This window comes from Schistocerca nitens, chromosome 5, assembly GCF_023898315.1.
Source record: "Schistocerca nitens isolate TAMUIC-IGC-003100 chromosome 5, iqSchNite1.1, whole genome shotgun sequence".
In the NCBI taxonomy this organism is placed as follows: Eukaryota; Metazoa; Arthropoda; class Insecta; order Orthoptera; family Acrididae; genus Schistocerca; species Schistocerca nitens.
In genome coordinates this window covers 392,706,999-392,721,181 of record NC_064618.1, presented here as the reverse complement: position 1 = coordinate 392,721,181, position 14,183 = coordinate 392,706,999, and the positions used below count along the sequence as shown (strand labels likewise).

General features: G+C 35.7%; 1 protein-coding gene across 2 annotated transcripts in view; it reads right to left on the bottom strand.

Annotated features, from left to right (window-relative positions):
- Window positions 1-14,183, bottom strand: part of LOC126260108 (nuclear receptor coactivator 3) — a 319,207-nt gene that overhangs the window by 76,827 nt on the left and 228,197 nt on the right. For both annotated transcript variants that reach the window (XM_049957341.1, XM_049957340.1), the window contains exons 3-8: window positions 12,435-12,585; window positions 7,487-7,603; window positions 5,727-5,907; window positions 3,400-3,530; window positions 2,704-2,934; window positions 2,230-2,453 (exon numbers count right to left, since the gene is read on the bottom strand). In XM_049957341.1, coding sequence (XP_049813298.1) covers window positions 2,230-2,453; window positions 2,704-2,934; window positions 3,400-3,530; window positions 5,727-5,907; window positions 7,487-7,603; window positions 12,435-12,585 — 1,035 coding nt within the window. The remainder of the gene's footprint in view (window positions 1-2,229; window positions 2,454-2,703; window positions 2,935-3,399; window positions 3,531-5,726; window positions 5,908-7,486; window positions 7,604-12,434; window positions 12,586-14,183) is intronic.

The window sequence follows — 14,183 nt, the reverse complement described above, 5'->3', positions numbered from 1 at the left end:
TTTCAGTGAGGTGTGTTGTACTTAATATGTCCTGCATATTCATTATATAATATGATTTGTTTAGGAAAACTCATACACATTCAATTCATGATTCGAGACATCTAAAGGAAATACGAAGTCCCCTCTGCAAGCATCCTTGGAACATTCATACTAAGGAGAGATTTGACTGTAATAAAGTGAATAGTATGGCACCAACACGCAATGAGCAATGGCACACAAATTCTACGGACAAGTGCTACAGTGTGTGTATGAAAAAATAAAGAGTATCGGTGATACTCTTCCCAAGAGTGGCCTTCAGAGGACGGTACACAGACACAATACAGAAGAAGCACTGAGCACCCCCCCCCCCCCCCCCCCAAAAAAAATCCATATTATCTCCAATATTGCATATCATCTCCTTAGAGTGAAAACTGAGTATTGTTTACAGCAAAGATTTTACCTTTAGAACTATGAAGAAGTGTCAGAAATTTTCAGTTCCAAAAATGTAATGACACAACTAGGGAATACCGTTTTAAGATTTTACTGTTACCAAAAACAATTGTAACAAACAGTTTCCAAACAAACATTTCAGTGTTCTGGCACAAACTGCAGTGACTGTAGGAAACAAGGGTAAAGCATGAAAAAAAGAAATTACCAACAAAGCAAGAAATAATTAAACAAAACAGTATAACAGCAAGCATAACATAAGCAACGTAAAGGAGCACACAGAAAGCAGGAAAAAAAGTGTGGCCAGCTCTCCAACACCAAAAAACAAAAAATCAGTTTCATAGAATAAAGAAAGATAAGATCTATAACAATGCATGCAACCTAACTGAAACCCCCGCCATCACCACCAGCATGAAATATTCAGATTGAGTAGATTATTCTACAAAAGGGAAGAAAAATGTATGTATGAAAGAAGTACTTTTCACTTCATCTGTGTTCTGAGTATCTGTCATTATGAGCATATATTCTGGTTAAGCTGTATATATTTTTATGCTGAACATAATCAGAAAAGGCAGTAGAATTTTATTCTTACTGAGGGGGAACCAAAGAGCTGTCTCCACTAGAAACATACAAACATAAAAAGGAAACTAATATGTTGTAATAAACATTATTCACATATTGCACTACACAAAATAAATATTGATGTCATTTAAGTTTCAGTACAATCAAAGTTAGGTCAGTATTCTGTCATTAAAAACACTGCTTATGGCAGAGTCTCTTTTTTCAGTCAACACTCAACTAACTTATTAAGTAATAGAAGGGCCCTCCAACAAACAAAAAAAAAAAAAAAACAAATTTTCTGCAGGACAAAGGTAGGAGAGGGGTACTAGCAGAATAAAAGATGTAAGAGCTGGTCGTAAGTCGTGCCTGGAAAGCTCAGTCGACAGAGTATTGTCCCACAAATGACAGAGGTTCTGTGTTTGAGTCCTGGTCTGGCACATGGATTTAATATCCCAGGAAATCTAAAAAAAAAAAAAATTAATTATTCCCCTACCCCAGTGCAAACTTAATCCAGATTTACTGACACTGCCTCTGCTTCCAGCCTTTATTTTTCACGTTCCTTAAGATGAAACAATGGCCTGAATAGTTTCTAGTAAGAATCTAAAATCAAGACCTAGACATACAGGAAAATCAGTTCACAGCACAAACACACAAGGAATGAATTCACATAAGAAGATTATAACAGTTTTCATTAACAATTGTCAACGGCTTCAACATCAAAATATTTAAAGGATAATATATCGACAGCATTATGTTTTTGTTAGTCCCAACACTATGGTCAATATTTGTTTCCTACAACTGTCTATCTTCAAAGGCATGAGCAATTATAACTTCAAATTTAAGACAAATATAGTTGATGTAATCATCTCAGCCAGGAACCAAAGTCCAATAAACAAATCACTTCTGGTATACAAAAATGGGTACAGTAATTGTAACAAAAAACCAAAAATATTAGATGGAACAAAATACAGTGTTTTCCTTTAAAATTCTAATAGATAACTTTATCGTGTTTACACCCATTCACATGGCTTTTCACAAAAGTGACACAAAATGAGCACAGGGGAAGAAGCAAGTAGAGGTAGAGGTAGAGGTAGAGGTAGAGGTAGAGGTAGAGAGAGAGAGAGAGAGAGAGAGAGAGAGAGAGAGAGAAAGAGAGAGAATAAAAAGACAAAATTATAGATGTATTTATTTAAAAATCGATGAATAGAAGAGCAAAAAGGAAATCATCATGTTATTTCTTACCCAATAATAGAGTGTGTTGCCATGATGAAATCCTCCTGGTCATTAGGGTTCTGAAATAGCCTTGATTTTGTCTGGACTTGAATGTATTTATCAGGAGTCTTCACACGTAGTCTGTATATTTTACTTGTATTGTGACCAGTTTGCACAGCCTCCCTTAAATGACTTGTCAGCTTCTGCAAGTCTTGCTGATGGCAAAGATCCTGTATGACACGGCCTGCCAGATCCTAGAGGCACACAAACACACACACACACATAGTAAATTCAGTTTCATACTCATAAATTTGTATAAAATCCAAATCATTGACAAACTGGAAAAATAAACAGAAAATTTCTTTAATTCCACAAAAATTATAAACTTTGAGAACTAGAATGGGAATATCTGTTATGGTTTCACTGTTTAGGTTCCTCCTTGTCAAATCAGGCATAAGGCACAGAACACAAAAAAATTTGCTGGTCTTATTGTTAGTACCTCACCTTGTTTAAAAACTGCGAGTAACTAGGTGAAATATTTGTTGTGTCAACTCCTACTATTTTGCCATGCACATCAAGCTTCATGCTGAACTGTTCAACTGCGTTGGGGAGAGATTTTTCATTTTGTGGTATACGACGAGCAACACACATGAGACAGGGGCTACTATCGATTGACTCACTCAGGTCACCACTCTCAGAACGATCACTTGGATACGGAAGCAACGTAGACGAGATCTGAAATATCAAAATGCAAACATTAAAGCAAATCAATAACGGTGGGCAAAATTAATGTTTTATTATCTCACTCTAAGAAACTGGCTTTACAATTGCAGCAATTATTCATCATAACAGCTACTACCACAAACACTGCTAATATTCGTATTTCACTTCCATTTTCAATAAAACTATTGTATTTGACTATGGATAAGCATTACAATAAATGTCATCGTAAATAATGGCTGATAAGAGAAATATGCTCTGTTGTAAAATTTATGTGCACAAAATTAGGTATCATGAATATAGCTCTGAAAAATACAAGTAAAGGATGGTTGAATAAAAACTGAGGATATCCGCATACAATAAATAATCAGCCGCACTCTATGTGGCTATAAATAAAACATGGAGTTTTAATCTGTCACAGCTAACAACAGTGACACATCTTTGATGCTCTATTTCAGTAAGAGTCTACAAGATGCATACCTGCATATACTCATACTTGCTTATACGCTGTTGTTTCTCTTCCATAGTTTCATCAGCATCATCTGGGGGCTTGATTAACAAGCGGCAGTTAATTGTACGGTTCCTGTGAGGTTGATGTTCGCCAGACCAAGCTAAAACAAATGAAAAAAAAATGTTTATATAATGTCACCAAGTTAAAGACAAGATTGTGAGATTCTTAAACAGATAATAAATCTGATGTGACCTTCATCTCTGATTTTGTACCTAAATGAAAGCATTGATTAAGGTACATTTTGCATAAAAATATAAGTACACACTGGAGAAAAAGGCATAATTTCCATATAACATGGCATTTGCAGTAGTTTGGAGGACTTTCAGCTTCCTTGTGAGAGATATTAAGCAACTTTAACTAATACTAAGGATGATAACCATACACTGATCAGCCGAAACAGTAAACATTTGCTTTAGTGTGTTGATCCATCTTTGGAACGCAACACAGCAATGGTTCTGGGTGGCATGAATTCAAAAATCCCTTGGAAGTCTTCAAGAGCTATGTGGTACCAGATGTCTACAAGCAGTTCAAACAATCCCAGTAAATTAAAAAGCAGTAATTTTAAGGCATCCCAGAAGTGTTTCATCAGGTTTAGATCAGGCCAAGACATCAATGTGACTTCAGTGTAGCAGAATTCTAGTTCAATAATTCTGTGACAACATTGTTGTCAGGGAAGACATCAAGTATCAAGGGACAGGGGGGGGGCCTCAAATTTTTAGGCAGTCCACAGTTGCTACGACACTTTGGATTACTAATATACATCTCCTTGAATCCAAGTGAGTGTCATCATAGCGTAATACTACCTTCAACAGCCTGTGTATGTGAAGCTGAGATGATAGTGTACCTACACACAACTATCAACTTGCTGTAACAAGAAACGTGACTCATCCAACCTGGTGAGATGTTTTCACTGATCAACAGCCCAATCTCAAAGATTCTGTTCCCACTGCAATCAGAATTTATGATGTCATTGGATCAACATGGGAGCATGTAGGGATTTCCCCTGCTGCATAACTCTGTTCTTTAATAATGTGCACTGAACAGTGTGCTCTGAAACACTTGTACCTGCATCAGGACTGTACTCTGCCATCAGATCTGCCACAGATCTGCCTATCCTGCTTCACAGAGTGGTCAAGCCTCTAACCCCTACATTCTGTGATGAGGCATGCACATCCTAGACCTAGTCACCTACTCGTGTTTTCACCATCCTTCAACCACTTGCTGCAGACACTCACAGCAATAGCATGTGAACAGTTGACCAGCTACACCACTTCCAATATGCTTGTTCACAGGCACTTGGCCATAACATTCTGCCATTTGTCAAAGTGGCCTGTACCAGAGGATTTCCCCATTGAGTTGCCTTTTGTCTTTGCTCTACTTTCACACTTTCCATATTGTGTCATATGCTTGCAACATAACCGTGAGGTATCCTGTCTAGTAGTAAGCAGTGGTCATAAGTTTTGAGTCACTAATGCATGTTTCACCTACAATTTTCTGGCTACAAAATTTGCATTCACTCCTTTCTGTTTGTGTGTGTATCTGCAGCTTTTAGATGTCCATCAACAATATAGTCTGCATATCACTGAAGCAAATTACTGATAACGCCTCTCATCCCAGTGGTATACATAATCAAGGGAGTGCTATATGCAACACATGACCATTTTTAACATGAATAACCTTTTTTTGTGAAAGCTACATCATGGACAGTGTATGTTTAACACCAAAACATATCCAATGGTTCCAATGAGGGTCTGGTCCCTGAAGTAACTCAACATTTTGTATCTTCTAATACCTGATGATTCATGATAATTCTATATCTTCCACAAACCAGAGAGGAATATAACTTTACATCTTCCTCCACTCATGTAAATTACCAGAGGCCAAACTTTGGGCAAAAAAAAAAAAAAAAAAACATTGTACAGAGACATATTATAAATGTGAACTACAGTTCTTTAGACAAAACTTTTGTATTTGCTTCACGTGATACTCTTATGTGTTTATAGTTCATGGAAAATGTTTGATTTAATTACAACAGGTTATTACATTTTAATTTTGGTGAATTGTATCACATTACACATTTTTCCAGTTCTTTTTCTTATAATACAGATGCCTATTTGAGCCTTAATATTTCTGAAACATTGATTTATACTCAGAAGCTCCCATGACACTACTTGTCATTAGCATTAATAACAGTAAAGTACTCTTTATTACAAAATTACAAAGGCAGATAAACTGTAACAACTGATTTCAAGGTTTCACAATGAAAAAGTACAACCAAGTAAGACATCATACTAACCTGTGGAAGTAATTGGCAAAAGTATGGAACTGAAACGCGTTGTGTCTCCCACATGCATGAAATTATAAATACTTTTTCCAAGAATATCTTCCTTGGTGTACTTAATAAACTGCTCCACATTCTCCGAGACGTACTCCACATGGCAGTCTTTGTTCACAACAAATAAAAATCCATCAAGAGCCTGTAACAAAACCACGAATGTTTAAGCACATCATATGGACACTATAGAACAAGAGCAGAAACGTACTGTGATAAATATCATAAAGTGGCAAATACATACAGTATGAACATATGTTTCATACAGAAAACAATTTTACATAATACATAGCGACAACTTTATCCACATATTGTTTAGATCACGTAACATCAGGTAAATGAGAAAATAGAAAAACTTCCACCAACTGCAGCATTCAAAGTTTTTGAAAGCCATTGTGAAGTAAAACTGTCAGCTACAAAATAGCCTGATTACAGGCATTACTCAATGTAATACAAGTAGCCATCACTGAATGTTGTATGGAAGTTATTGAGTTCAACTGATTACTATTTAATAACTCAGCTGAAAATGGTTGCTAATATTTAATGGTGCACAAAAAGTATATATATCAATGTAGTAACAGGGAGGCACTGGTCAATGGGTACAAAACCAGAACAGAAGATGAAATAAACAACTTGAAAAATTTTTTCTTTGGTGTGGTGATATTAAAATTTTTATTGAAAATCTTGCACATAGTATGTAATGTCTCATAAGTCATTGGAAAAATTCAAATTTGTGCCCACAAATGTAAGTAGCATAAGATGATCAAACCTATTCTTGAAAAAACTCCTATTTTCAAGAAATGAATGAGATTTTGTATCACATAGACACTTGTATATGTCTGCAATGATTAAGTAGGTCTGGCAGAATGTAATTAAAGAGCACAGTTCATAATTACAACTTTTAAGTTCCAGTTTCCTCTATTGTGCACTGCTGAATGAAGAATTCATATTTGAAAAATAAGTTCCACATTAGCACACGTGTTGACACACCCAATTGTTTGAAAAATTTCCTAAACTTTTTTCTGTTGCCTTCGTTTCTAAGATTTATCACTTCCTGCATACACAATAAACAGTTTGTGTACTTGCTTCATTTCTGTGGATAACATTTACACATAAAGGTCTCCCTAAATTATGTTCATCTGGCTAAGTTTCACTGTCACTTTTTTTTTTTTGCATTTCTCATTTGGAACACAGTCCAAGAAATGTCTGACTTACTTGCTGCCTCAAGTCCAGTGTTTCTCCAGATTTATTTAATAGGAAGTAAACTAAGAACACAAGAACTGGTGTTTTTATATAACAATTTGTTTTCAAATTTTTCCATAATGAACCATAGACAACAGATTGAAGGTGGCACCAGTAATGTTAAATTGATCCTGCACTATTCCGTTTCACCAGAGTTTGTTGCCATGAAAATATAAACGCACATAACAGATAACAGTGTTCTAATGTAATTCTTATTTAAGACTTGGCATATATATTTTGCAAACAGTAACTCAATATCTGGACACACCATAAATAAATATAATAAAAAATGAAAAACACACAAGCACACGTACAAGCGCGCGCGCGCACACACACACACACACACACACACACACACACAATTATTTATTTAATTTTACAGAGCTCCAAATATATTTTATGCTTACTTCTACGAACAGTGACAATTTTTCTGTTTTTATGTTCTACATAGGCATGATGTAAATTCAAATCAGACACATTACCTGCAGCAGTAGTGGACCAAGTACTTCATTAGCTAGAATAGTAGGCTTTGATGATGAAACTTCACCCTGCTGAATAGCATCACTGCTCGCACCCTCCTGTTCCTTAATTCGGCGTATCTGTCAAAACGGAAAGAAATACCATTAGGTAAACAATACACTAGATAGAATAAGAACATGTTTGTATTCCCATCCAACAAACTCATTTTGCATGTGATTTCTAAAAATGACCTACCAAGGTCTGGAAAAGGGTGTGGTTTGATCTGAAGAATCCAAGTTTTTCACAGGTTTCTTATTTTGTAATTTGACACTGACGTGTTAAGATCTTTGATGCCTCTGGCACAATGCTAAATTGTTTATGATATGAAATGCAAATCTATCCACTACTCATTACTCATATTCTGACAGCTATAACATCATTCACATAGGAATAGATGAAGTATATACTGAGTAATGCCACAAAACTTGAGCAGAAATAGTAAATTTTTGTCTATGTGAATACAGTCTCATCCATAAGCTCCCAGAAATATGTAGTTTGCCTGAATCATAACTGGTGAACAAGACTGCTAAGTATGAGCACTGTGTTTTGTATCATTGCTAATTAAACTACCAGTCATTATTGCTTACATTAATGAGCTACAATAACACTGCAATGCATCATTTTTACAATGGGTTTCCCTGTCATATAGAAACATATAGAAATATTCATATATTCAACATATAGAAATATTATATTATTTTGAACAAACGCTTAATTTACTAAATGGTCCTATATAGTATGGGGAGAGTTCAGAGTTCCATATATGTTGATTCTGCCATTATGTTGTCTTTTTCTGGCTTCCACAAACAATTCCTATGAATCTACAAGGTTGGGAGGGAGCCTTAAGTGTAAAGGATCTGAGTCTGAGGCTCGTTATGCTGGACGAAGAAATACAACCATCAGTCAAAAAGGAATGCCTCCTGTTTCTTTCCCCTCAAAAAACTTTGTAAAATGAAATATTCAAATTTGGCACTATTTTACAAAGCTGCTTCTCCAATCCACTGCAGTAGTAACCTTCTACCTCTACAGATGCCAGCATGGCAGTTGCTCGCAAAATGACTAACATTGATGTTCGTATTATCTAGAGTGTGTTCTGCGATAGAATTCTTGAATGCAGAAAGTGAGAGACCCATTCCCATTCATGAAAGATGGAAACGTGTATGGTGACACAACAGTGGATATCAGCACAGTTACATGATGAGTTTGTAGCTATAATGAAGCTGAAGGGTAAACACCATTGGTTGACGAAATACGGAGTGGCTGGCCAATGCCTGCAATGACTCCAGAGGGTGCGATTCTGGTTGATTTTTAGGAACAGTGATGTACAACACATTCTGTCCAATACATCAAAACCCTCAAACAGCTTAAAGCATGTCGTCAGCAAGTTCGCCCAACAAAAGCTACGGTGGATTGTTGTTCTTTTGCATGACATAGCAAGACCACACACCAACCATCACATCACTGAACAGATTGGAAAACTGGATAGAAAGTCTTGCCCCACACATGATCAGTCCTGACATGTCATCACCATCAGACTTCCATCTGTTTGGGTCACTAAAAGGAGCTCATCATGCGACTCACTTTGAAGACGAAGAGGTAATGTAAACATCCACACATCAATGGCTTCTGAAGCAGGATAATGTGTTTTACCATACTGGAATACATGCCCTTGTTAAAAGATGGACTAAAACTGTGGAAACGGACAGAGATTGCATTGAAAAATCAAAGCCAGTCATCAATATTGTAGTTTTCAATGTGTGTAGTTGCATTTTAAATTCTTTGCAACGAAAAGAAATGCAGGGCACTACTTCTTGAGTGACCAGCATATGTCCATGTAATTGCATCCAAAGATTGTTCTTCATACTGAAATCACATGAGCTGATGAATTATGAATAGTTAATTTTCCATCACACACCAGATTGGTCTTCAAGGAATATTTTTTCCATTGTCTCAATTCTTAAGCTGCATGAAGCACAAAAACGATGAATTCCAACACAATGAGCCAATGAATAAGTTCTGTGAGCAAGTATAAGATACATTTCAAATGAAGTGATATAAATTATTTTTTATTTCTTATGTACTGGAGCCCATGAGTTTTTCTTTTATATTCTATGTCTCAAGTAAATATTTCTCAGTAACTTTTCAAAGTTTGCCATTAGAGTTCATTACCACCCTGTAGGCAACATATGAGAACAAGGAATAAAATCAAGGAACACAACTACTGTCATACCAAAGCAATACAAGGAGGACATCTTTATATATTGAACTCTACTTCTTCATCCACTCAAAATTTGTATTCTGCAGAAGGAAAGAAACTGCGCTATAGAGATGTCACATGGGAATTATGACTTACAAAAGGGACAGAGAGATGATATTAATTGATTTAATATGACAAATGCCTATTTAAAATTGCAAGGTGATTTCAGCATAATAGAACTGAAGTAGTAGACTCCTGGTGCATACAAATGTGACTGATGATGTAAGAAGTAAGTAGCCAGTGTAAATATGTAGAAATATGAAGTCCAAAACAAAATGGAAACCACAGATGGTAAGGGTGAAAAAGAAAACCTGGCTCTATAACTGAGGCTGAAACGACTAAGTGCAAAAGAAGCCCTTCATTTAAAGAAAGACCGAAAAAAAGAAAGACTAACATTGCCCAACAGTATAATTAGCATGAATGAGATACTTTCAACAAGTGACGAAATATGTCAGCAACACTGAGCGAATCTAAGTATATAAACAATGAAAAACATTTAAGTAATACACAAAAGAAACCCTACCAACATTCCATTGCACAAAAAAGAAAACTAGGGAAATATTAAACAGAAAGTAGAAAAAGCACTTGAGAAATTAAGCAGTTACGTAACACGAGTGTTGACACATTTCAATACAGCACACAATACAAATGCGGAATTGAAAAGTAAAGGATAACACTGCTTTATCTACCTCCTACGTTACAAATAACTGTCAAGACAAATATAATTATTACAACATACAGGCAATGCTGAATCTTTGCTGCACAGAAGTTAAAGATGTGCTCCAAATACCATCATTTCATATTATTCCATGAATTATTGAATAAAGTCAATCCATGGATGGGTTTTAACATCCCACAATGGTTAACAATGACTAAATGCCAAAACTGCAATCACAATAAATATTTTTAACAGCCATATACAAAATGTCTTCATTCAATAATTACAATAGACTGTGGACCTAGTCCTCATCAAAATTCCCCAATAAATATGACTAAGATTAGTGTGGAGTTTGATTGTCAACCAATATAAGTGGATATCAAGCAAAATAAAAAATACAATACTGTTTTAACAGTAGATTATTCAAGCACATGGGGGAATTCAATGGCTACCTATCCCTGGGCTATTGTATGACAGTAATGCGATAATACGTCCAGCAAAAAAATGTAGGTCCCAAAGGTCTATGAATGGAATAGGATCATATTCACATAATATAATTTCTCTTTAATTTTGATGCCATGAATCGTTAATCTGAATGTTACAGGACATTATAATGCAATAATAAATTGTCATAAAACAACGGCAACATAAACCGAAAAAGAGTTGCAAATTTGGATTCAGTGGTCAGTTACAGCACTAATACGCTCAGCCATTTTAAAACAGAGCCTCCAGAAGACTGTCATAAATATTAAAACTTGATAAACAATAAAAGCAGAAAAGGTAAATGGTTACACTTTAAGAGAAAAAAGGATACTGACATACAAAAATGGTGTCAAAACTCCACTTTTTAAAAGGTTTGCTTTTTAAAATTGAATTCCAAAACATAAGAAAAAAATGTGTCAGAAAATACAAGAAAAATTGTCTATTTTGAAGTTCTGGAAATTCTCAAGGTCTGTTAATAGGTCTTTTGAAAAACATGATCCCATAAGAGAGACATCAAGAATTCCATTACAATTTTGATACTTCAACCTATAAAAAAATGTTAATTAAAACTGATAAACATGCGAATGTGTCCTATTCAGTTGCTCTTTTCATCCCTTTCTCAGAAATTTCAGAAAAATAAAGTGTATCATGCAATTGTTTGAAGGTGCAGAAATCATGTGTGCAACATAGGCTTTTTCTGGAGGTTACAGCAAGCATCCTAACAGTTTTGAGGAACAAACACACATGTAAATAATTATTCAGTTTTCAGTGGGTTAGGAGATAGTTCTGGAAGATTAGCAAGGCTAGCTGGCCAGATTTACTTTATATTTTAACTGACAGTTTTCTGTGATCTTCAAACAATAGGAGTTTTTGAGTATCCAAGCTATTTTAAGCTATCACAGATTTCTCGGAAAATGTAGACTTATTATTAACAGAAATGCTTCATCTGTTTATATGATCAGAGACTTCCTCTTTTTAATCATAAGGGTATCTGTAGACACTAGTCGTTAAAAACTATACAATTTCGATATTTCTTGTACAGATGCTCAGTACAGCTGTCTCATTCAACAGTCGAAGAACCACTTCAATTTCCAATTGAAATTATTATCTATTTAAATTAAATCACTGAAAATTATTTGGTTGACTGTGAGTCAATAGCTGAATCAGATAGTCAACTAAGGACAACTGATCATTTCTGTAAGTGTTCAATACCGTAACTGTAATATGAATGTGTACACAAAATAATTTCTTTCTTCTGATTCACTCATACTATTACTGACTAAAACGTTTCATGTCTACTTAAAAAGGCCTCATACATTGAGTTTAATAAGTAAAATGCTTGAAATTTCTCATTAGATTGCAGCTGGAGAGAGAGGAACATTGTCAAATGACTTTCAAGGTTTGAAGGAATGTCGTGAAGCTAGATTTGTATATGAGATTAAAACGTTTGCCCTAAATAATCAACACTACTCAAGTCACATGTAGTGTAGCCTGAACAAGCAAATATACTTGCCTGGGTTACAGTTTCCTGGAGGATGGCGCACTTGTCCGGTTTCACAGAGAGTGAGTTCATGTCAGCAAAGCTGGCAGCAATCAGCTCAGCCAGCTCTTCATAGAATGTGTTCTCTTGATCACGTCGTCTCTTCTCATTAAGGCACTTCGTACTGCAATCAAATGTGAAATTATGAGAAGTGTGATCCCTCAAGTGTTAATACATTAGACTCCAGACTCAAATTACCCATGTCTCGAGGTTGAAGTTTGAAACTGTAGTAGATGCTGCGGTGGCAAGAGGAACAGGACTTCTGGTCAGATAATTACAGGGTTATAAATACAAAATGACATAGGGATAAGGCAGAAATATGTTTGGTAATGAATAAAAAAATAGGGATGTGGGTAAGCTACTATGAACAGCATAGTGAACACATTATTGTAGCCAAGATAGACAAGAACCCCACACCTACCACTGTAGTACAAGTTTATATGTCAACTAGTCCCGCAGATGATGAAGAGATTGAGAAAATGTATGACAAGATAAAAGAAGTTATTCAGATAGTTAAGGGACACAAAATTCAATAGCCATGGGGGACTGGAATTTGACAGTAGGAAAAGGAAGAGAAGGAAAAGTAACAGGTGAATACGGACTGGGGGAAAGGAATGAAAGAGAAAGCTGCCTGGTAGAATTTTGCACAGAGCATAATTTAATCATTTGTAACACTTCATTCAAGAACCATGAAAGAAGGCTGTATATGTGGAAGAGAGCTGGAATGTCAGAAGGTTTCAGATTGATTATATAATGGTATGACAGAGATTTAGGAACCATGTTTTAAATTGTAAGACATTTCCAGGGACAGATGTGGAATCTGACCACAATTTATTGGTTGTGAACTGTAGATTAAAACTGAGGGAACTGCAAAAAGGTAGAAATTTACTGAGATGGAACCTGGAAAACTGAAATAACCAGATCTTTTAGAGAGTTTCAGAGGGAGCATTACGGAAAGGAATACAGTAGAAGAAGAATGGGTAACTGCAAGAGATGAAACGGTGAAGACAGCAGAAGATACAGCAGGCAAAAAGACGAGGACTACTGGAAATCCTTGGGTAACACAAGAGATATTGACTTTAATTGATGAAAGGAGAAAATATATAAATGCAATAAACAAAGGAATACAAACATCTCAAAAATGAGATCAGCAGGAAATGCAAAATGGCTAAACAGGAATGGGCAGAGGACAAATGTAAAGATGCACAAGCATATATCACAACAGGTACGATAAATGCCATCTACAGGAAAATTAAAGAGACCTTTGGAGAAAAGAGAACCACTTGTATGAATATCAAGAGCTCAGATGGAAACCCAGTTCTAAGTAAAGAAGGGAAAGCATAAAGGTGGAAGGAGTATACAGAGGTCTACACAAGAGCGGTGTACTTCAGTGGAATATTATGGAACTGGAAAATGATACAGATGATGAGATGGGAGATATGAAATTTCGTGATTAATTTGACAGAGCACTGAAAAGATCAAAGTTGAAACAAGGCCCCGGGAGTAGACAACATTCCATTAGAACTACTGATAGCCTTGGGAGAGCCTGCCCTGCCAAAACTCTATCATCTGGTGGGCAAGATGTACGAGACAGACGAAATACCCTCAGACTTCAAGATGAATATAACAATTCCAATCCCACAGAAAGTAGCTGCTGTCAGGTGTGAAAATTACCAAACTATCAGTTTAATAAGACACAGCTGCAAAATATTAAAACAAATT